A 22,736-nucleotide genomic window follows, 5' to 3' on the forward strand; every position below is an offset into this window, starting at 1 on the left:
TAAAAAAGAGGAAGAACAAAATATAAAAAATAACTTACTAGAAGAAAATTATATAACATACACAAAGCATACAAATAAAAGTAATCATATATCAAATGAGCATATGAAAGAAGAAAAAGAAGAAGAAAGTAGCACATTAAACATTCATATCAATAATAATGATGATAAAGATGAATTAAAAAATAAGAAAAAAGAAATCAAATATATATTAAAAATGAGCATCAATAATGCATATATAGACGAATGTATAGGAGAAGAAAATCAAATATATAATAACAACATTGATCATATTGAAAAAAAAAAAAAAAATATAAATATATATAAACAAGTCATATACTTTTTAAAAATTAATGATAAAAATATTAACAATATAAATATAGAAGAATATTTTAATAAGACTTACACCTTTGGAAATCTTCATCCTAATTATATCAACAATTTTAAAACATTCTTCAAAATATTTTTTATTCCATTTTTTCAATGTTTATTAAAAAAAAACAACTCACTTGAATATTTCACAAATGATATTGAACAAAATGAAAAAATTGAAAATATTTTAATGAAACTAAAAAATCTAAAACAAAAGGAAGACCTCAATAGTAATTATTATGAGGAATATCAAAATAAATATTTAAATTTTATTGAAAAAAGTAAATATTCAGGTAGACAATATGATCAAATAAAACATAACACTCATCAAAATGAATTGTTCCTATCACACGAAGAAAACACCATTCAAAATATACATATAATTCAATATAATAATAATATAAATATAGGTACAAATAAAAACATAGATATATATAATAAAGAAATTACTTATTATCAATATGATAAAATACATCCAATTAATGATCTTACTAGTTATAATAAAAAGTATCTGTTAAACTCCTTTTTCTATTTATTAAACTATTACAAACAAATAATAAAACTAGAACAATTTTCAAATAATGAAATTGTAGGAGATATAATAAAACTTAAAGATGATCAAGTTAACATTGATAAATATCTAAAAAATATCTGTCAAATAATTAAAGAGTTTCTATTAAAAGAAAAGAAAAATGATAAAAAAAGAAAAAACGATAAAACAAGAGTTGAATATTGGAAAGAAAGATATCATCGTATTTTTAATGTTCATGAACAAATTAATAGTAAAAAATTCGAACAAATCTTAGATAACCTTAAAGGCAAAACATATAATAAAGAATTATGTAATGAAATAAAATTAATACTTATAGATATAGATAATATACATATGGAATCTTTTGAAATGATAAAATTTAGTAAATTATTAGATACATCATTTGAAAAATTAAAACATATACATATAGATCATATGAAAAATGGAATTAAATTAGTTATAAAAAAAATTAAAAATATATGGTTAAGTTCTAAATATTTTCGTAAAGAAGATATTATTATTTCATTCTTTCTAAGATTATCAAATATTATATTTGATTTAATATTATATTTTTCTATTAAAGTTAAAAAATTAAATAAACCCAAAAAAATTAAAAAAGTTATTTCAAAATGTATAGATATCTTAAAATTCTATGAAAAAGAATTTATATATGTTAAATTAGATATAGAAATTATAGATATAAGAAAAAATTGGTATTTTGATAAATATATCATCTTCAAAAATATTAGACATCTACAACATATTCTAGCCACTTTATATACTGTCTATTCAGAAATTATATATTTCACAGATCTATGTTTATTAAAATTAAAAAAACTAGTAAATAATAAAAAAATTATGAATAATATTATTATAGAAATAAATAAATTATATCATCCTTTTAGTGATCTATTAAAAAATATTTACCTTTATGATGATGAACGTATTATGATATTAATGAAAAAATTAAATGAACAATGTTTAAAAATTGAACAAAAATGTATCAAAATTATATATATTCAATTTTCTAATTTGAGAAATACAACCTGTACATATTTATTAGTCGAAAAGTTTCAAAACCTAAAAAAGAGTTATAAAATAGATAGACTATTAATCAAAAAGTTGTATGATATCTTGTTTTTATATAAAAAAGAATTATATCATTATATGAATCTATTCAACAATATGGAAAATACAAAAGACATAAATAATAAAATTAAAAGTTCAGATAATATAAAAAATCTTAATCATACAAAAGATATAAATAATAATTCTAATATTCAAAATAGTTATAATAATATTCATTATTATGAAAAGGGATATGATAATATATATAAAAAAATTCTTTTTTGTCTTAATATATACAAAAAAATAAAAAAACCAATTCTAATATTTAAAACAAATACATATATTACATCATCAAATGAATATAAAATTATAATAAAATTATATGTTAATTTTTGTAAAAAAATGTTTTCATATATAGTAGAAAATTATTTTATGTGGAAAAATAATTCACTCTCACAAATGAATAAAATTTTATCATCAAATATAATAAGCATAAATAAACAATTGAATTTTTATTATATAATTAATTTTAATCCCAATTTTTTTAAAACATTATATGAATATATATATATAGAATCCATATATGATTTTAATACACCTATAGAAATATTAAATATATATTATTTTAAAAAAAAGTTATATAGATATTTATATGAATTAAATGAAATCTTATTATTTTATAAAAATTTTACAAAAAATACATCCATAATTCAACAAAAAGTTTTGATAAAATACTTTCAATGTTTTGAGCAAAAATTAATTTATATTTCAAATAATATTAACTGGTTAAATCTAAATATTGATCATTATATAAATGATTTAAATAATTGTAAAAGTGTTATAGAAAATGTACATTTGTCATTATCATATTCATTAAATAGTATAGACAAAATTATATTTAATATGCAAAATATTAATGTAGTTAAATATATTGATTGGAATTGTATGAAACCATTACATATACAACCATTTTTTAATTATTTTGAAGAATATAGAATAAATCAAGTTACAAAAATTATTGAAAAATATAGAGAAATATCACATATACTTATAAAAATTGAACAAATTATAGAAAAGACAAAAAATGGTAGAAGTGATATTATGGATGAATTATATTATTTATATCAATGTAAAATATATAAATCATTAAGTCTAATTATTATAAAAGGATTATGTACTTATGAAACATTAATTGAAAATGATTTCCAAAAAATCAAATTCTTATATAATCATTATAAACCATCATTATATATAAAAGAAGATATATATTCTGATGTATTCTTAAATAATTCTATACAAAATATATTTAAATTAATATCCAAATTATTAACAAATTTATTATTATCATCATCAGAATTTATTAGATGGCTAGATTTCTCATGTATTGAAGTTCCTATCTCATTAAAAGAAGATTTTGATGTTTTTAAAATGAAATTCTCATTTTATCAAAGTGTTAGTAAAAATAAAATTATAATTGATAGAATAATTCATATTCATCAATTAATACAAAATGTATTCCAAAAAGCAAATAAATATATTTATAGCTTCTTAAAATATGATAATATTATTAATACTATTATTAAAACACAATCCAATTTTAATATAAACCAAAAACATAATACATATCCTTTAATTTATTATGATAATATACTAAAAACTATTACAAACATACAAAATAAAATACATAAAGAAAATGACAAAAAAAATATACAATTTATATCACTTAATATTTCATTTGTTCTTAATTCAATCAAAACTAAATTACATCATTCAAAGAAATTCTTTTTCAACAGTCTACATTTTATATTTACAACACTTAAATGTTCTACCTTGAGTGAAATAACAAAATATAGGTATCATAATGGAAAAAAAATTACAATAAAATGAAATGAAAAAATATATATATATATATATAAATATATATATATATATATATATGTATATTATTTTATTTTTATTTTTTGTTTCTCTTTAGTGCCATCCTCAAAACATCTTCCAATTCAATGGACAAATATGAAAACATCATAAAAACTATTAACACAATAAAATCAGAAAACATTAATATAGAAATAAATATTCAAAAAACAGAAGAAATTTATAACATTTTAACAATATATCAAGATAATAATATAAAAGATGAACAGAAAGATAAATTATTTTCTTTATATCCATTATATTTAAATATGCTCAATTTGGCCTTCTATAACGATAACTTAATGTTTGCTATAAAACAAGAATTTTACAAAAACACAAAGGAAAAGGTATTTAATAAATTAATATAAAACAGGATAAAAATAATATTTACTTGTTCATATATATATATATATATATATATATGTGTATATTTTTAGATCATCCTATTTGAAGAAAAAGTGAAAAATATTTTAGAAATGTTCCATTCATCTGGACCATCATCACAAAATATAGATTTAAATGAAGGTAAAAAGGAAAGTTGTCAAATCATATAAAAATTAACACACATATAAACACACATATAAACACATATATATATATATATATATATATATATTTATTCATTTATATGTTACATATTATTTAACTTTTCATCGTCTTAGGAATGGAAAGCCTTAAAAAATACATGAACAACTTTAAAGAACTAGAAATTGAAAAGGAGGAAATTATAAAAGCTCAAATTTTATGTAACATGAAAATATTACTTTTCGAAAATTTTTATTTATTAAAAAATACTATCAAAATATATAGTTCCATTTATTCAATATACAACTCTTATAATACACGAATTAACGATTTTCTTGACGTTATATATTACAAGCTTAATATAAAAGTATGTCTCAAATAAAAATTAATAAATATAAAAATAAACAAATAAATAAATAATATATATATATATTTATGTATACATATAGGAAATAAATAAATCCCTTTCGGAAGTAAAAAATGAGTTGACACAATTACAGAAAAATCAAGAAGAAGCAAAAAATATATTGGTAAATATATATATATATATATAAATATATATATATTTATATGACAATATATCAAAACACATATAAATTCATATACCATTTTATTTACTCTTACCATTTAGGCATTTAAAAAAATTAAAGAAGAATTATTCAAAATGAACATCATATTAACAATTGTGTTTTTGTTACAAAATACTAATATGAAATTATCAAATTGGAAAGAAATTATTAATCTTCATTTAAATAGAAAACAAATAAAAAATAAAACCATATTAGAAAATACAATCATAATTAATGATAAAACTATAAATATTAAATCTATAACATTATATGATATGCAACAATTGCAAATATACCTATATTTTAACGACATCAAATATATCATATACAAAATTAAGGTATAAATAAATATACAACAGAATATTAAGACATATCATTTATTATATATATATATACATATATATATTTATATTTATTTATTTATTTTTCATTGTAGGAAGTGGAAAAGCTTGAAAAAAATCTTAATGATATTGAAAATAATTGGAAACAAGAATCGTTGAAAATAAAAAAATATAATGATTACATACTCCTTGAAGATAATAAACATATTTTCATAAATATTAAAAATACCTTTAATGATTTGCATTTTATGAGAAATATACGCTTCGCTCAAGATCTAATACCAAAAATAAATTATATACAAAATAAGCTCCTTTTTATATATGAACTCTTAACATTATGGATCAACGTATAAAAAAAAAAAAAAAAAAAAAAATTAAAGAATAAAAAAATATCAATATATATATATATATTAATGTATATTAATATATTCCTACATATATATATTTATATATATTTAAATATTTATATATTTATATATTCATATATTTTTATTTTTTTATATTTTCCTTCTTAATTCCTTAGACACAAGATATTTGGCTTCGCTTGGAAAATTTTTTCCAAAATGAACATTTTAACCACTTCAACAATGAATTAAAAAATTTCAACAAAATAAACAAAACATATATAGAAATAATGAAAAATGTAAAAAAAAATTTGAATTTATTTCAAAACTGTAACACTCACTTCTTCTATCTTTTAAAAAATTATAATGAGCGCTTATTATTTTTATATAATGAAACTATAATTATTCTACAAGACAAAAAATTTACATTCCCAGACTTTTTTTTTTTGACTGATCAAGAATTGTTTGATCTTTTATGTAATATCTATAAAAAAACAAAATTAAAGCATATTAAAAATAAATAAATGAATATATATATATATATATATATATATATTATTTATAGCTAATAGTGACACAGACACGTTAAAAAAATATTGCCATATAATTTACCAAGACCTTTTAACCTTTAACGATATAGATAAAACAGTAAAAATAAAAAAAAAAAAAAAAATAAAAAAAAAAATAAAAAAAAAAAAAAAGACATATATATATTAACTCCATATATATATATATTTTAGATAATTGAAGTTGTTACAACAAAAAATAATAACTTCAATTTAAAAAATGGCATTAAAATAATTGGAATCGACACATATTTTATGTTAAAAGAAATGATAAAAAGTTCTTTGAAAGAAAATATAACGACAAGTCTGAAAAATTATTACAACAAAAGCAAGTAATAAAATAAATAAATATATATATATATATATATATATATATATATATATGTCCAAGTAATATATATTTTATATATATTTATATATTCATTTATTATAGCATTTTAAACATAATTATTAATGACATATCCATAGTCTCATGTGTCGTGATAAAAGTCATATTAACAGAGGAAGTTAAAGAAATAATGAAAAGAAAAAATCTTGAATATACACAAAGTGTGCTAAATAAATATAAGGACATGGTACTATCATAAGGGAGAAAAAATATATATATATATATATATATATTAATTTATATTTATTTATATATATACCCTTATTCCTTATTTATTTTTTTTTCTATAACAACATATAATGTTACCAATAATTTATTTATTAATAAAATATTCTCTCATATTTATTGCAGTCGGACAAATTAATTGATGACCTAAAAAATATAAAAGGGAAAGATATACAAAAGATAGAATATTGTATCATAATATTTTTAGAATTTATAGAATTTCTAAAAAAAATTATCCAAGAAAATATACTCGATGAAAATCATTTTTTCATTTATTATCAATTCAAATATGTTCTAAATAAAAATAAGGAAGAAATGCTAGTAACATACGGAAATTATACCTTCAAGTAATATATATATATAATAATATATTAATATTTTTATACTTTTATAATTACATTCACATAATATATACCATTCATTATCACTTTATTATAGATATAATTATGATATATTAGAAAATGATAATATGTTTATAAATTTAATACCAAACAATAAATATATATTCATTATATGCTCAAATATATACAAGTCTTACTATAACATGATTAACGGAGAAAACAAAAAATCAACTATAAAATATATAACTTCATCATTAGGTAAATGAATAAATTAATATATATATATATATATATATATATATTTTAACTCTCTTAATATTTTAACATATACATTTATATTTTTTTATTTTTCACATCATTCATTATGAAGGGTTAAGAACGCATTATATTAATGCACATACAAATGACATACTACAAAATAATATATTGGGAACTATTCAACAAGGTTCAAAAATGAAATATATTCAGTTAAATAAATAAATAAATATATACATATATATATATATATTTATTGCCATATGTTTATGTTGTTGTAATTTTTTTTTTCTATAATTATTTTAATGCACATTTCAGGTTATGCCTTAGTTATACAAAATGTTGATGATTTCAATATTGAGACCTTATCAGTTTTAACAAATATTTTTAGAACAATACAGACATGTAAAAAAAATAAAAATTATAGAAAATAATATTAAGTGAAATTCCAATGTTTAAATAAATAAAATATAATAAATATTTTTACATACTAATAAAAAATACATCTTTTGTATATCATTCATTATATTATATATATATATATATATATATATATATATATATATATATATATATATATGTATATTACTTGTTTGAAAGGCTTAAAAAAAAAGGAAAAAAACATTTATATTTTTAATAAAGATATCATATTTGATCATAGCTCCGTAATATTTTTCACATACAAATCTGGAAGGTACACACATATACATATATATATATATATATATATATATATATATATATATTTTATTTGAATAAATTAATATTTACATATGAAAAGACAACATTAAAATATACATGTTAATGATTAAAATTCTTATATATTTAATTTTTTTTTTTTTTTTTATCTTCAGAAATATTCCAATAAATTTTAAAAACATGTGTAAAGAAGTACTCTTAAATAATTATCAAGAAATAGAACTCCTATATATATATATGTATTTAAATAATTTTAGAAATATTAAAAGTCTTTCTATAACACTATGGAATTTTATGGAGTATATAAATTTTACTTTCTTCAATTCCAAAAATAATATGTTAATGGATTCAATTAATATAATAAAATTATGTAAAATAAAAAAAGACGAATATACAAAAGATGATCAAATATTAGCTCAATATATATTTATTTATTATTACAATAAATTGGAGAATGATAAACCCAACAAATTAAAGAGTTTAATAAAAACATTTTTCAATATAGAAATTAATAAAAGATTATTCATGGAGGATCAAACAAATCGTTTAAAGGAGGTAACATAAATAAATATATATAAGAATATGAAGTTCAAATGTATGTATATAAATAAATACATACATACATACATACATACATACATATATATATATATATATATATATATATATAGGCGTTGCAAAAAGAATATATATATTTAAAAGATGATTTATTTTATAAATATCAAGAAGATATGTATATATTAAATGAAAAATTAAATAATGATTTTATTTCAATATTATATGGAAATCCATTCATAGGGAAGTCAACCATGTTAAGAATATATAACACTCTATATAATTTTAAGCACACATTTATATATTTAGACGCCCTATATGGTAAATCAAAAAAAAAAAATTATATACATATATATATTTATTTATTTATATATATATATTTATACATATGTATAATATTTCATTTTATATAGATTCACAAAATAACTTGAACGAACAATTTTTATATGAACTCATTAAAAAGAAAAAAGAAAAATATGAAACCTACAATTTTATTATAAAAGTAAATAGTATTAATTCAAATATATATCACTTATTGTCTTCTATTAATTTATATTCATCAAAAATAAAGAAATGTGATGAGGATGATATAAAGTGTAAAATTATAATTGAGGTAATTATAAAATGAAAACTAAACAAATTTTTTCATATGAATGAACAAATAAATAAATATAAATATATATTTATATATATATTTTTTATATATTCCTCATTTTTTTCTTTCCATAGTGTAATAATATATCCTGTATGGATCCTTATATGCTTAATAAAACGAATAAAGTCTATATACAAGACAATATAAACATTTACAATTATTTTAAAAACAGGAGTTATTATATATTAGACTACATACTAAATGTGAACCTGTCTGATGAAAAAAATGTAGAAGATAATAAAAATTGTATTAATTATAAAAATTATTATCTAGAGAGAAAAAATATACTTCTTCAAATATATGAAGAGCTTAAAGTATTCTACAAAAAATTTATGATACCAATTTTTGATTATATAGATAAAAAGAAAAAAAAAAAAAAATCATACATATATACACAAAATAATAATAATAATAATATTAGTAATAGTAGTATTAGTATTAATAATTTTTATCAATATAGTAATATATATAATAATGATGATGATGAAAGAAAAAAACAAAATGTGAATCCAAAAGATAATCAAATAATATTCAATTCATCAATTCTACAACTTACCTTTGATAATAAAATTATCATAAATAATTTCATAGATATATTTAAAAGTAATATATTGTACTTTTTAAAATATAAAGACGAACAATATGAAGAAACAGAAAAAAATAAAAATATAAATAATATAAAAGAATTTGAGAATAATAAATTAAGTTACCAATATATTAATGATAATGATCATACACAACAAGAATATGATTTAGAAAATCTAGACAAAAATTATATAGAAAATATTTGTATAATTCAAGCAGATCAAGAAAATAATAAAAAAGTAGAATTATATAATAAACAGGAAATATACAAAATAATTATAATTAAAGAAAACATAATTTTTATATTAATCAGTTGTCTTATTTTCCTTTTTAATAATTTCTTAAATGATAATGAAAAATATAATTTCTTTCATTTCCTAACAAATCTATGTATAGATAATAATATTAATGTTGATAATAATATATCAAATAAATATTATAATATACAAAAGGGAATATGGATTAATATAAGTAGCTACTTCAACGTAAAAAAAAAAAAAAAAAAAAAAAAAAATATATATATAAATATATACTCACATATATATACATATATATGTGTGTGTGTGTTCTTTTTTTTTTTTTCACAATGGTGTAGATATCTACTACTAACCAATTTAATAAAGAAAACTTAATATTTTACGACGAAGAAATAAAGAAAAAAATTAATTCAATCAGCTTATTATATCAAGGAGAATGTAATATATGTTTAATAGGAAAGACAAGTAATATAAAAATAAAATAAATATATAGACCTTTTAACATATTATATTGTAACGTATAATAATTTTATATATTCACTCATAATATGTAAAAAAAAAAAAAAAAAAAAAAAAAAATACTTACAACAAATTATATATTATTCATTTTACATATAATAATATTAAAATTGTTATTGAAAAAAATTATAAACATTTTAATTATTAAAGGGGGACGTTCTTAATATTTTATTATTATTATATAAAATAATATGCTAAAATATATGCATACATATATATAAATATATATTTGTATTTATTTCAGAAAATTGTAAGACTGTTATTCTTAACGAAATAATTGAGAAAAATAAAAAAATTAATCACATATCAATAAATGTTTTAAAATATACAAATGTTTTGAATTATAAAATTTTACATGATAAATTAATCAAAAAAAATATTAAAAAGTATTTTCATCAATCGTTGCTATATATATGTATAGACGACATACACATAAATTATGTAAAATAAAAAAAAAAAAAAAAAAAAAAATACACATATATATATGAATATATTAATATATATATATATATATATTTTCCCTTGTTTAGGATAAACAACTCAACCCTTCTATAGAGTTTCTTCAAAATCTTCAAAGAAATTTATGCTACTTCGAAAATAAAATTCTTAATATAGAAAATATAAGAAGCATTATTTCGTTAGACTATGATCATATAAATGAACATGATTATTATGAATACATGTCATATTATTATTCCCTTATATTCTTAAATACAAATAGAAAATCTCTACTTTCTTATTTCAATGCATTGATTAATCATACACTTAACAATAAATATGAAGTAAATGAAAAATAAAAATATATATTAATATATATATATTAAATATTTAGAATGTTTAAACATATATATATTTACATTTTTGATTACCTGCCACTCCTTTTATATCAGATAATACATAATAAACTAGTTAATTATAGCATAGATGTATTCTGGAAGATACACGAAGAAATTAACTTTCAAAACAAAAAAGAAAATCACTTAATATTTACTAAAGAAAATATTTTCTTGCTATATGAAGATTTATTATATTGTAAAACTAACTATATGAATGAGCAGGATGTCATAACAAACTGGTGGTACATACATAAAAAAAATAATAAATATAATATATTATATTCACACATAAATATATATATATATATATATATATATATATATATTTTATAGCGAAGCTTCTAAAAATATTATTTTAAATAGGATCCTAAGAAAGGAGAATAAAAAGCAAATAATGATATTACTCAAAGGTACAAATATATGTACACACAAACACAAACATATATATATATATATATATATATATATATATATATTTAAACAGAATTATTAACATATATTAAACTTTATATATAAATCAATGCATACATTTATTCATATTCGTCTTATATATAATATTTTCTTAGATATTCAAGAGAAATATTTTACAAATATAGAAAAGAATAATGAATCAATATATATAAATTATTTTTCCAAAGAGGTAAAAATATTAACAAAAGGGTATTTCTTTTTTCTATATATATAATATATATATATATATTTATTTATTTATTTTTATTACCAAGACATATGAACATGTAGAGAGAAATGCACTTAAAGAGGAATTTTTAAGAAGTCTTAGCAGTTATCAAAATTTGTATATGAACACAAATTTATTTGTTGAATTTTATTTTGAAACCATTATAGAAATATATAAAAAAATAAGTAAGAATTACAAAACGTCGATGATCATCTGTATGAATAAAAAAAGAGCTGTCATTCTATTAAGTGCTGTAGCATATATATTAAATATAAATACAATATTAGTAAATAAAACAAGTATACAAGAAAATGTACAAGATAAAATTAATTATTATAATAGATTGAGGTTTCAAAAAAATCTTTTTATTCTAATTAATTTTACAAATAAATATTATGATTATTTCTATTCATTAATTTATAAAACATTCCCATCTATCCTCTTTGAAAAAAAAGAGCTCTTTCAAATGTACACAAAAACTGGTCTCATATCAAACGAGCTGAAATGGGAAAATATAAAAACAATAGTAAGTTGAGCATAAAAAAAAAATATACATATATATATAAATAATATATACATATAATATATATTTATTTTTCCTACCTTTTAGATGAAAAATAATACCTATGCTTGTCTCATACATGAGAAACGATTCGATTTAAATACCTCCAATTTTCAAATCTACAAAAATATTTATAACGACATTCATATTATCCATATAGACAGCTGGAATAAAGAAGAATATATAAAATACTGCAATCTCTTCTTGAAAAATATACACGACAATCATTTTATAGATAACATATTAAACACTTTTAAAAAAAAAGTTATACTCAACACATTAGAAGATGACAGTGAACACAATACAAAACCTTTATCGACAAAAAAAAAAGAGAATAAGGAAAAAACCAAAACTATATTTATCAATTCGGTTGACTATATGAAAAATAAAAACGACGATATAAAAGAAAAGGTAGATATAAAAGAAAAGGTAAATATAAAAGAAAAGGTAGATATAAAAAAAAACGTAGATGTAAAAGAAAATGTAGATATAAAAAAAAACGTAGATATAAAAGACAACATAGAATATATAGATCAAAAAAATAATAATATAAAAACTGAAAAAATTAAAGATCTCAAATTAAATCTACAAAATAAAGAAAATAATAATATACAAGATACACAAAATAATATACACAATAATAATAATAACGTCAATAATTATGCTGTTCATATAAAACAAAACACTCATAATAATTTAATTCTTACAAATAAAAGAACAGATAACGAACAAAATAAAAATAGCCAAGAAAAATCTGAACAAACACAAAATGGTATTCACAATAAAAAAAAAACGAAAAAACAAACACAAAAACAAACACAAATACATATGCAAATACCAACACAAAAACAAACAAATACACAAAAAGTATTTTCTCAAAATAAAAATGCAAAAGAAAATGCATCCATTCCAGAAAATCATAACAACCATGGACAACAACATAAAGCAATTCATGATACACATAATGATAAAGAGAAGAAGAAAAAAATTATAAATACAAATAATAATGATAAAAATGAATTAGGTGATACAAATAATAAAGACAATTCAAATAAGACAACAAAAAATTTAAACCATAATAAAATACAAAAAAAAAATCATACCAATCAAAATATCAAAAATATAAAAAAGGAAAACGATATGATACAAGAAAAAAATAAAAAAATAAAGAAAATTCAAATGAAAGAAAACATAAATATAAATGAACAAAATGCAAATCATACTAAACAAAAAATAGCTAATCAAAATAATAAATCAAAAGTAAAAAAAAAAAAAATAATCAATATAAAAAAGGATAATAAAAATGACAAGTATAATATTATCATGTCAACTAGCCATGATGAAAATAATAATAAAAAAAATGTACAAAATGAAGATCAATTTATAAATAAAGAATTAGAAAATAACAAAAAAAATAATAAACAAATAACTTGTGAAATACAAAATAAATTACATAATATAAATAATGAACAAGATACAAAAGAAGTTTCATTGAATAAAATAAATGAACAAAATCAAACAGAAAATAAGAAAGATATAGAAAATATGGAAATTCAAAATAAAAATATAAATGATACAATCATTAACAATAATAAAACAATGGACCTAAAAAATGATGATCATAATAAAATCAAACATATCAAAAGTAGTGAACAGTGCAAAGAAATTCAACAAAATAATTATAATATTATTAATAATAATAATAATAATAATAATAATAATATTAATAATATTAATAATAATAATAATAATAATAATAACCTTCATATATATCATCTTCATAATAATGACGATTTATTGAATCAAAGCAATAATTACAAAAAAGACAAACAACATAAAAACACACCTTTCTATATGATCGATAAACAGATGGATAATATTATTAATACTTGCATTCAAGTATACTATCATATGAAAAACTTTGTTCATAGAAATAAAGAAACTAACTTTATTAGAATAAACAAATGTAATTTTATAGACACATTAATTATGTTCTATATTTTATTAAAGAACAAACTAAATTATAAAAACAAACAATTATATATGTTTAAAATGGGACTAAAAAAAATTGAAGATATCTTCCAAAATTATAATAATATAAAAATCGAAATCGAAAATATTAATTCATCCATATTACAAATGAATAACAGTATTAAAAAATTAAATGAAGACATTGAAAAAAATTCTTTAAACCTTATTGAATTAGAAGAAAACTTAAATTCAAATAAAAAAATATTAAATAAAATTACTAACGATACAGATGAAATGATGGAAAAAAAAAATGAATCTGAAAAATTAATTGAAGAAGAATGTATTAATATAATTTTCAAAATACAAAATGTAGAAAATAATGATATCAAAAATATATTAAAAAATAATTATCCAGATGTTATACATATTCATATATCTATCATGATTAATACACTTATAAGGAATTCATTTCTAAATGATAATAATGATAATTGGAATTATTTTAAAAATTTCTTGTCAAAAGATAATTTTTCAAAGACATTCTTTAATTTTAAAAAAGAAAATGTAACAGATAAACAAATAAAACGAATCAAAGAATATATGAACAAAGATGAAGTTGTTTATAATACAAAAAGGATATATCAAATGAATAATCTTTTTACATATCTTTTTGAATGGATTATTTTTATAATAAAATATAAAGAACATTACAAAGATATGTGTAATATAAATGAAATTATATCATCAAATAATATACAAAAAGAAAAATATGAAATAGAAAATAATATTTTATTAGAACAAATCATATCAAATAAAACATCTATTGTTAATAATAAAAATCAAATAAATAATAAAACAGAAATAATAGACACATTAAATAAAAAATTAAATATTATTAATAAATTATATTTACCATATTTAGATATTAAACCATTTCTACAAAAAATACAAAAAAAATATATATATACAATAAATAAAATTATAAATAATTATAAATATATCATATCTGAAATTTTATTATATTCATTCTTTCTAAATTATTCTTCATCTTTTAATTATAAATATAGATCTTATTTAATCAATACATGGAAATATATAATCAAAAACAATAATATTACAATCAAACATAATATTAATATAGAACAAATATATACATCTGATACAATCATATCATTATTTTTATCAAATAATTTTCCAAGACATATATTCTATGTTCAAAATGCATTAATATCATTTAATCATTTTAGATGGCCTCTACTAATAGATATACAAAATATTGGTCTACAATGGTTGAAAAAAAGTTTTACAAATAATCTAGTAATACATAATTTTGATAATAATTTAACTAAACATCTTGATATGTGTATTATATATGGAAAAATACTTGTCATACAATATTTTAATTTTCAAAATATATATATATATGATAAAAAATATCATCAGACATTTAATACTAATAATCATTCTATACATGATCATTTTAAAAATATAAGACAAAACCATTTCTCTAAAAAAAAAATTATTAAAAATAAACATATTCAACTTAATTCCAACTATTCAATAATAGAACCTTTATTGGAGCGTAATATATATCTCTCAAATGGAAAGTATTACATAAATATAGGTAAACAAAAAAAAAAAAAAAAAAAAAAATACACATATATATATATATATATATATAAACAAACAATATAATGCATTATGTAATAATAAATATTTGTGTGTATCCATATATTTTTATATATTACATATATAATATTATAAGCAATATGAATTGACATAACTCAGTTTCTCTCTATATATATTTATTTAATTTCATTTACGTTTTAGGAAAAAAAAAACTCGAATACAATAGAGAGTTTAAATTATTCCTTGTTAGCGATACAAACGACAGATATTTTCAAGATATAGAAGACTATGTTAATATAATAAATTTTCAAATAGATAAACATCTAATTATAAACAAAGTTATCAACATTATATTTAAACATGAAGAAGAAAAGAAGGTTCTAAATTTTAACACAAAAATTAAAAACTATTATGAAACTAAACAAACATTAAAATTTTTAGACGATGGAATGATAATCGAATTATGTTCTTTCAATAATGTTGTTAGTATAAATAACAACACCAATACGATTAATAATAATATGAACAACAACAATATTGATAATAATAATAATAATAATAATATGGATAACAATAACAACATTGATAACAATAACAATAACAATATCCATAATAATAACATCAATAATAATAATAAAAATCTTATTAATGCTATTAATAATAATGCTCTTAAAAAAATAGAAATTAAAAAATTATTAAAAGAATATCAACAAGAAATAATCAAAATAAATGATTCATCTAAAAATATTAAATATCTAGGTTATAGATTTCATTCGATATATAAAATATTATTATTATTATCACAAATAAAATCCATATATTATTTTAATTTTAATTATTTATTAAATATATTAAACCATCTTATTAAAAATATTAATAAGAAAATGTTAATATGTAATTTTAATCAGTTAATCAAAAAATTTACACATAATTGTTTTCTATTCATATTAAATTCCATAAACAAAAAAGACAGATTATTCTTTTTATTCATATTCTATACATCATTAATATTTGAACAACAAAAATTAAATTATATAGAACAACAAAAAGAAGATGATAATATTAAATCTAATAAAATAGAAAAATATACATATTATTCTTTATTCATAAAAATGAATAATCTATATAATATAAACATAAATATAAATACATTAAATAATATTGAATGGCTAAATATAAAAAAAAAGACACAACTCTTATTTATATCAAATGAATATAACAACCTTCAAATATTAATCAATGATATGCAAAATAATACTATTGAATATTTTAATTGGTATAAACAAACAAAACCAGAAGAAAATCTTTTTTTTCTTAAAAAAATACAATTAAATACATTAGAAATTATATTATTTATTTATATTATGCGCAAAGATAGATTATTTTATTATATATATTCACAATTAAAAAATTATCTAGATCTAACAGAATCATTGACCTTTTGTCTCTCAAGCGATTTAAATTATGTAGATACAAAAACATTTCTATATATTACAGAGCCAAATCATTCTTATGATTATATATTATCAAAATGTAACATTAATAAAAATAAAAATAATACTAATTATAATACAAGTCATAGTACAAATAAAACTAATACTACTACAAATAATAATAATAATAATAATATTACAACTAGTAGTTATATTCATAATAATAGTAGCTCTTTAAAAACTCTTAGTGTTGGTAATAATTTTAATAATGATATTCAAATATCCATTGAAACTTCCTTACAAAACGGGAAAAAATTATTATTAGAAAATTTCCATTTAATTAATTTTAATATAGATAAATTTTATGAAATATATAATAACAAAAAAATTCATTCAAATTTTCAATTAATCTTAACATCAGAAAAATATTTATCTCTTTCTATAATTAAAAAAGCTATTAAAATTTATGCACATAAAGAACAATTTTTGAAAACATTCTTTTTAGATTTTTTTATTTATGTACACAATATATATAAACAAAAATTAAAAAATAATTTTTTCAACTCTTTCCTATTTTCATTAGCATTTTTTCATACCATATTAATATGTAGATGCAATTACAATAACTACGGATTTGATCATTTTTATTATTTTGATAATAAAGATTTTGAAACAACATTTGATTCTTTAATATATTATTTTAATTTAATTCAACAGAAAAATGTTATAACTAATCTCTCCGATGTGCATCAGATGGATTCCCAATATTTTAATCAGGCGTCCATAGCTGACCAACTTGAAACAAAGGAGGTGAATATAAACTGGAAATTCGTAAAGTAACAAAAAAATAAAATAATAACATAAAATATATATATATATATATATATATATATTTATTTATATATATATCATTATTTTCCTTCTTCAAACACAAGAGATATTATCCTCAATATATATTCAAGCAAAATCAAGCACACAGACAGGAATATTATAAAAAGCTATATCAACGAATATTTTAATGAATATTCATTTAATGAGAAAAATGAGTTCATTTTCTCGGTTGATGAATCATATAAATATAAATTCTTACTAAACCGTTCTATCAAAGAATATATCAATTTAATTAAGGTCCACACAAAATTTTATAGAATTAAAAATTTATGTACATATGAATATATGTACATATGTATATATATATATATATATATATATTTTTACCTGACTTGTTCATGCATAAAATATAAAAAAAAAAAAAAAAAAAAAAAAAAAAAATTGTGTGCAAAAATAAATATATAAGGACATATCACACACACATATATATATATATATATATATATATATATATATATATATATAACAACTTGAGAGAATGTATACATACCATCTCCATAATAACCACAAATATTATGTTATATTTTACATTTTTCTTTTTAGAGCTACCCTTTTTTCAATAGCTGCAAAACATATGGAATGAAAATTGAAGCCGATAAAAAGAAAGATGAAGAGCAAAATAAAAATCTCCTCAACAATTTAAACAAAATTTGTCAAGATGAAATTTTAATATACGAGAAAGAATATAACGACAAAGATATTTTCTTTAATCTTGACAGTGACTATTATTCAAGCTCCTTTCTAAATTCTGATAGTACAGATGTTCTTAAAATAAAAGATCTTAATGTAAATGAAAAGGATCTAGACATCACAAAAATAAACAATACAGAAACAAATGAATATATTGTAAATAATGAGAACAATAATTTTGTAAATATTAATAAAGACAATAATGATATTAAAACTTTGGAAAAAATATTTAAATATACTTATACAAATAATATAAAAAATAGTATATATAATAACTATCATTATTATGATCTAATTTATGACGAGAATTTATTAAATATGGACTTTATGAAGAATATAAAAAAGATGAATGAATTTTATGAATTACTTAAAAAACTTAAATTGTTGTTTAAAGATAACCTTAACATAAATTCAGAATGGCATAAAAATAATATGACAACAATACAATTATGTTGTAAAAAAGAAACAAAAATATTTAAAGAAATTACAAATAATCTCTATTCAGATATAATACAAATAGAACAACAACTAAATAAAAATAAGAAAAAATTGGATATACATACAAAAATTATTATGATCTTTCTATCATTAAATAAAATACCACCACAATGGGCTATATATTTTAATAAAAAAATAAAATATGTAAATAATTTTATAACCTATTTTGAAAATATAAAAGAACAATTATATTTCTGGAATATTACAGGCGAACTCAAATTTTATAATATACAATATCTATTTTATCCTACCGAATTTTTTAAAGCTTTATTAATTAAATATAGTTTTATATATCAAAAAAATATTAAAGATTGTATTTTTATATGCAAAACTAATAATAAATCTGATTCAAATAAAAAGGAAAATGTACATACACAAAAAAATATTTACTATAGTAGTGATGAAGATACAGAATATGTTTCAAACCAAATAAATTATTCTAATTATGTTCATTATGATATGGACATATATACTGATGTAGATATTGTGGGGATATATACCCTGGTAGGAATCAAATACAATCACATAAATAAATAAATATATATATATATATTAACATATCTATTTTTATGTGTTTTTTTTTTTTTTTTTTAGAATAACAATTTTGATTGTTTTGGAATCAAGTCCAAAAATAACAAGAAATACGATCAATTACCCATAATAACATTAACTGTTATTGAGAAGAAGGAAAAAAATATATTAAAAGATAAAAAAATACCTCTCTATCAAAACAAATATAATAAAAAATTAAACAAAAACAAAAATAATAAGTTTATAACATATTTGTATTTTAAATCGGACAAACATAAGTCCTTCATATATATAAATAAAATATACTTATTTATATATAACTAAAATGAAAATAAAAAAAAACACACATATATATATATATATATATATATATATACATATATATATATTTTATGAGTACACTTATAAGGTAATCCTTGAAAGCTTCTTTTGTTATTATTTTTTTATATCCTTAAAAACGTTTATTATATTTATATATATTTCTCAACTCATTAAAATCAGTATTCTCATTAATACTTATATCCTTTTCTAATAATGGCTTTTCAATATCCTACAATAAAATAAAGAATAATAAAATGAAACAAAATAAATGTGTTGTCATCACTTTAAGTCTACAAATATTTCGTTTCTTATTTATTTTTACTGGTATAATATAGTCATCAGCTGAATTGTCTGGAGATTTATATTTTATTTTATCCAAAGGAATAACACCGCTACAAAAAAAAAAAAAAAAAAAAAAAAAAATGAAGGGGCAAACAAAATTATCAGCAGGGGTATATACACCATAAATATATATATATACATATCTACCAATTTATATATTACCAATTGTATATAAATACTTGCTTTTTGGGTTTTCCAATTAATGTTGCCTGTTCTTCAATAAAAGATAGAGTATCAAATCCATATTCCAAATGACCCAAAACAACCTACAAAAATAAATGAAATGAGAAAAATAAAATAATTATCATAACATACTTTTATGCTCTTCATAAATATCTTAATCATTTACTTACATGTTTTTTATCTAACCAAGGGCAACTTTTAAAAGTAACAAAAAATTGTGAATTATTTGTGTGTTTTATTCGTGTTTGACACATTGATAATATACCTAAAATATTAACATATAAATATATATATATATATATATACTTAAAATTGGATAGGTTCATATAACATATATATTACATTTTATATCATCATCTTTTTCATATTTTAAAAATTACCCCTTTTTGAATGTTTATAAATAAATTTTTCATTTCTAAAATATTGACCATATATTGACTCCCCACCATAACCATTTCCGAAGTTAAAATCTCCACCTTGAAACATCTGAACAAGGAAGAAAAATATAAAAAAAATTTACAAGATATTAACATATAAATAAATAAATAAATATATATATATATATATATATTTTAATTTATTCATACAAAATCGGTGACTATTCTGTGGATAGGAGAATTCTTATACCATCGTGGTTTTAAATAATAACCTAAACCTGTTTCTCCTTTGTTAAAAAAAAAAAAAAAAAAAATATATATATATATATATATATATAAATATATTCTCTTCACAATTTTATTATATAAATAATATACCAGTACATAGACATCTGAAATTTTCACATGTTATGGGAAGTTTATCCATAAAAAGCTATAAAAAAAGTTATGAGTAAATATATTATATTAATCAAAAGTATATAATAAGGTAATATTTAAATTAATACAAAGCTGATATAGTCAAATAATAAATGAAACACACAACCTTACAAAATTATACACCTATATATATATATATATATATATAAGTAATTTCTTTTTTTTCTTTTCTTTTCGTTTTATTTTTATTTACCTCAAATATCATTCGTCCCGCATTCCTTCCACCAATAGCTATATCCAAAAATACACGAGGATTAGGAATATTCATTTTATATTCCACAAAAATTATATAATAATAGAATTATACATTTTATTTAATTTCTTTTTCTTTTCTCTTTCAAAAGAGTTATAATATACATAATGAGAAAATATTTTTTTCTTCCGTAAAAAAAAAAAAATAAATAAATAAAAAAAAAATGAACTTAAAAAAAAAAAAAAAAAAAAAAAAAAAAAATGAAATTATAAAAATAAAAATTTATATATATATTATATATATAAGATTACCACAAAAAAAAAAAACACTGCTAAACCATATAATATAATATAATATAATATAATATAATATAATATAATATATTTTTTTTTTTTTTTTTTATTACATTTTGTTGATCCTAAATACCTATCAGCCTGTTCAATATATTATTATTA

The 22,736-nt window shown here is 17.8% G+C and overlaps 2 protein-coding genes across 2 annotated transcripts in view; one reads left to right on the forward strand and one right to left on the reverse strand.

Moving 5' to 3' along the window:
• The window catches only part of PADL01_1202800 (dynein heavy chain,putative), a gene marked incomplete at both ends in the record, with an annotated part of 21,249 nt that extends 498 nt beyond the window's left edge, over window positions 1-20,751 (forward strand). Inside the window, 32 exons of the mRNA XM_028682974.1 lie at window positions 1-3,822; window positions 3,945-4,230; window positions 4,321-4,408; window positions 4,546-4,775; window positions 4,858-4,938; window positions 5,040-5,315; window positions 5,414-5,665; window positions 5,842-6,139; window positions 6,228-6,310; window positions 6,403-6,560; window positions 6,662-6,803; window positions 6,968-7,188; window positions 7,280-7,440; window positions 7,553-7,627; window positions 7,756-7,842; window positions 8,038-8,131; window positions 8,292-8,691; window positions 8,808-9,012; window positions 9,105-9,304; window positions 9,421-10,416; window positions 10,527-10,653; window positions 10,952-11,148; window positions 11,238-11,489; window positions 11,598-11,785; window positions 11,877-11,953; window positions 12,110-12,183; window positions 12,269-12,748; window positions 12,833-16,337; window positions 16,586-18,653; window positions 18,753-18,945; window positions 19,252-20,400; window positions 20,491-20,751. The exon at window positions 1-3,822 is cut by the window's left edge and continues 136 nt beyond it. Coding sequence (XP_028539198.1) covers window positions 1-3,822; window positions 3,945-4,230; window positions 4,321-4,408; window positions 4,546-4,775; window positions 4,858-4,938; window positions 5,040-5,315; window positions 5,414-5,665; window positions 5,842-6,139; window positions 6,228-6,310; window positions 6,403-6,560; window positions 6,662-6,803; window positions 6,968-7,188; window positions 7,280-7,440; window positions 7,553-7,627; window positions 7,756-7,842; window positions 8,038-8,131; window positions 8,292-8,691; window positions 8,808-9,012; window positions 9,105-9,304; window positions 9,421-10,416; window positions 10,527-10,653; window positions 10,952-11,148; window positions 11,238-11,489; window positions 11,598-11,785; window positions 11,877-11,953; window positions 12,110-12,183; window positions 12,269-12,748; window positions 12,833-16,337; window positions 16,586-18,653; window positions 18,753-18,945; window positions 19,252-20,400; window positions 20,491-20,751 — 16,726 coding nt within the window. The remainder of the gene's footprint in view (window positions 3,823-3,944; window positions 4,231-4,320; window positions 4,409-4,545; window positions 4,776-4,857; window positions 4,939-5,039; window positions 5,316-5,413; window positions 5,666-5,841; window positions 6,140-6,227; window positions 6,311-6,402; window positions 6,561-6,661; window positions 6,804-6,967; window positions 7,189-7,279; window positions 7,441-7,552; window positions 7,628-7,755; window positions 7,843-8,037; window positions 8,132-8,291; window positions 8,692-8,807; window positions 9,013-9,104; window positions 9,305-9,420; window positions 10,417-10,526; window positions 10,654-10,951; window positions 11,149-11,237; window positions 11,490-11,597; window positions 11,786-11,876; window positions 11,954-12,109; window positions 12,184-12,268; window positions 12,749-12,832; window positions 16,338-16,585; window positions 18,654-18,752; window positions 18,946-19,251; window positions 20,401-20,490) is intronic.
• A 127-nt stretch (window positions 20,752-20,878) lies between these two features.
• Window positions 20,879-22,356, reverse strand: PADL01_1202900 (peptidyl-prolyl cis-trans isomerase; the record flags this gene model as incomplete). Its single annotated transcript, XM_028682975.1, has 8 exons — window positions 20,879-20,977; window positions 21,071-21,140; window positions 21,253-21,356; window positions 21,444-21,538; window positions 21,654-21,759; window positions 21,861-21,937; window positions 22,029-22,083; window positions 22,282-22,356. The coding sequence occupies 8 exons, from the start codon at window positions 22,354-22,356 to the stop codon at window positions 20,879-20,881; spliced, it is 681 nt and encodes a 226-aa protein (XP_028539199.1).
• Window positions 22,357-22,736: the final 380 nt, after the last annotated feature.

This window comes from Plasmodium sp. gorilla clade G2, assembly GCF_900097015.1.
Source record: "Plasmodium sp. gorilla clade G2 genome assembly, chromosome: 12".
Classification (NCBI taxonomy): domain Eukaryota; phylum Apicomplexa; class Aconoidasida; order Haemosporida; family Plasmodiidae; genus Plasmodium; species Plasmodium adleri (nom. inval.).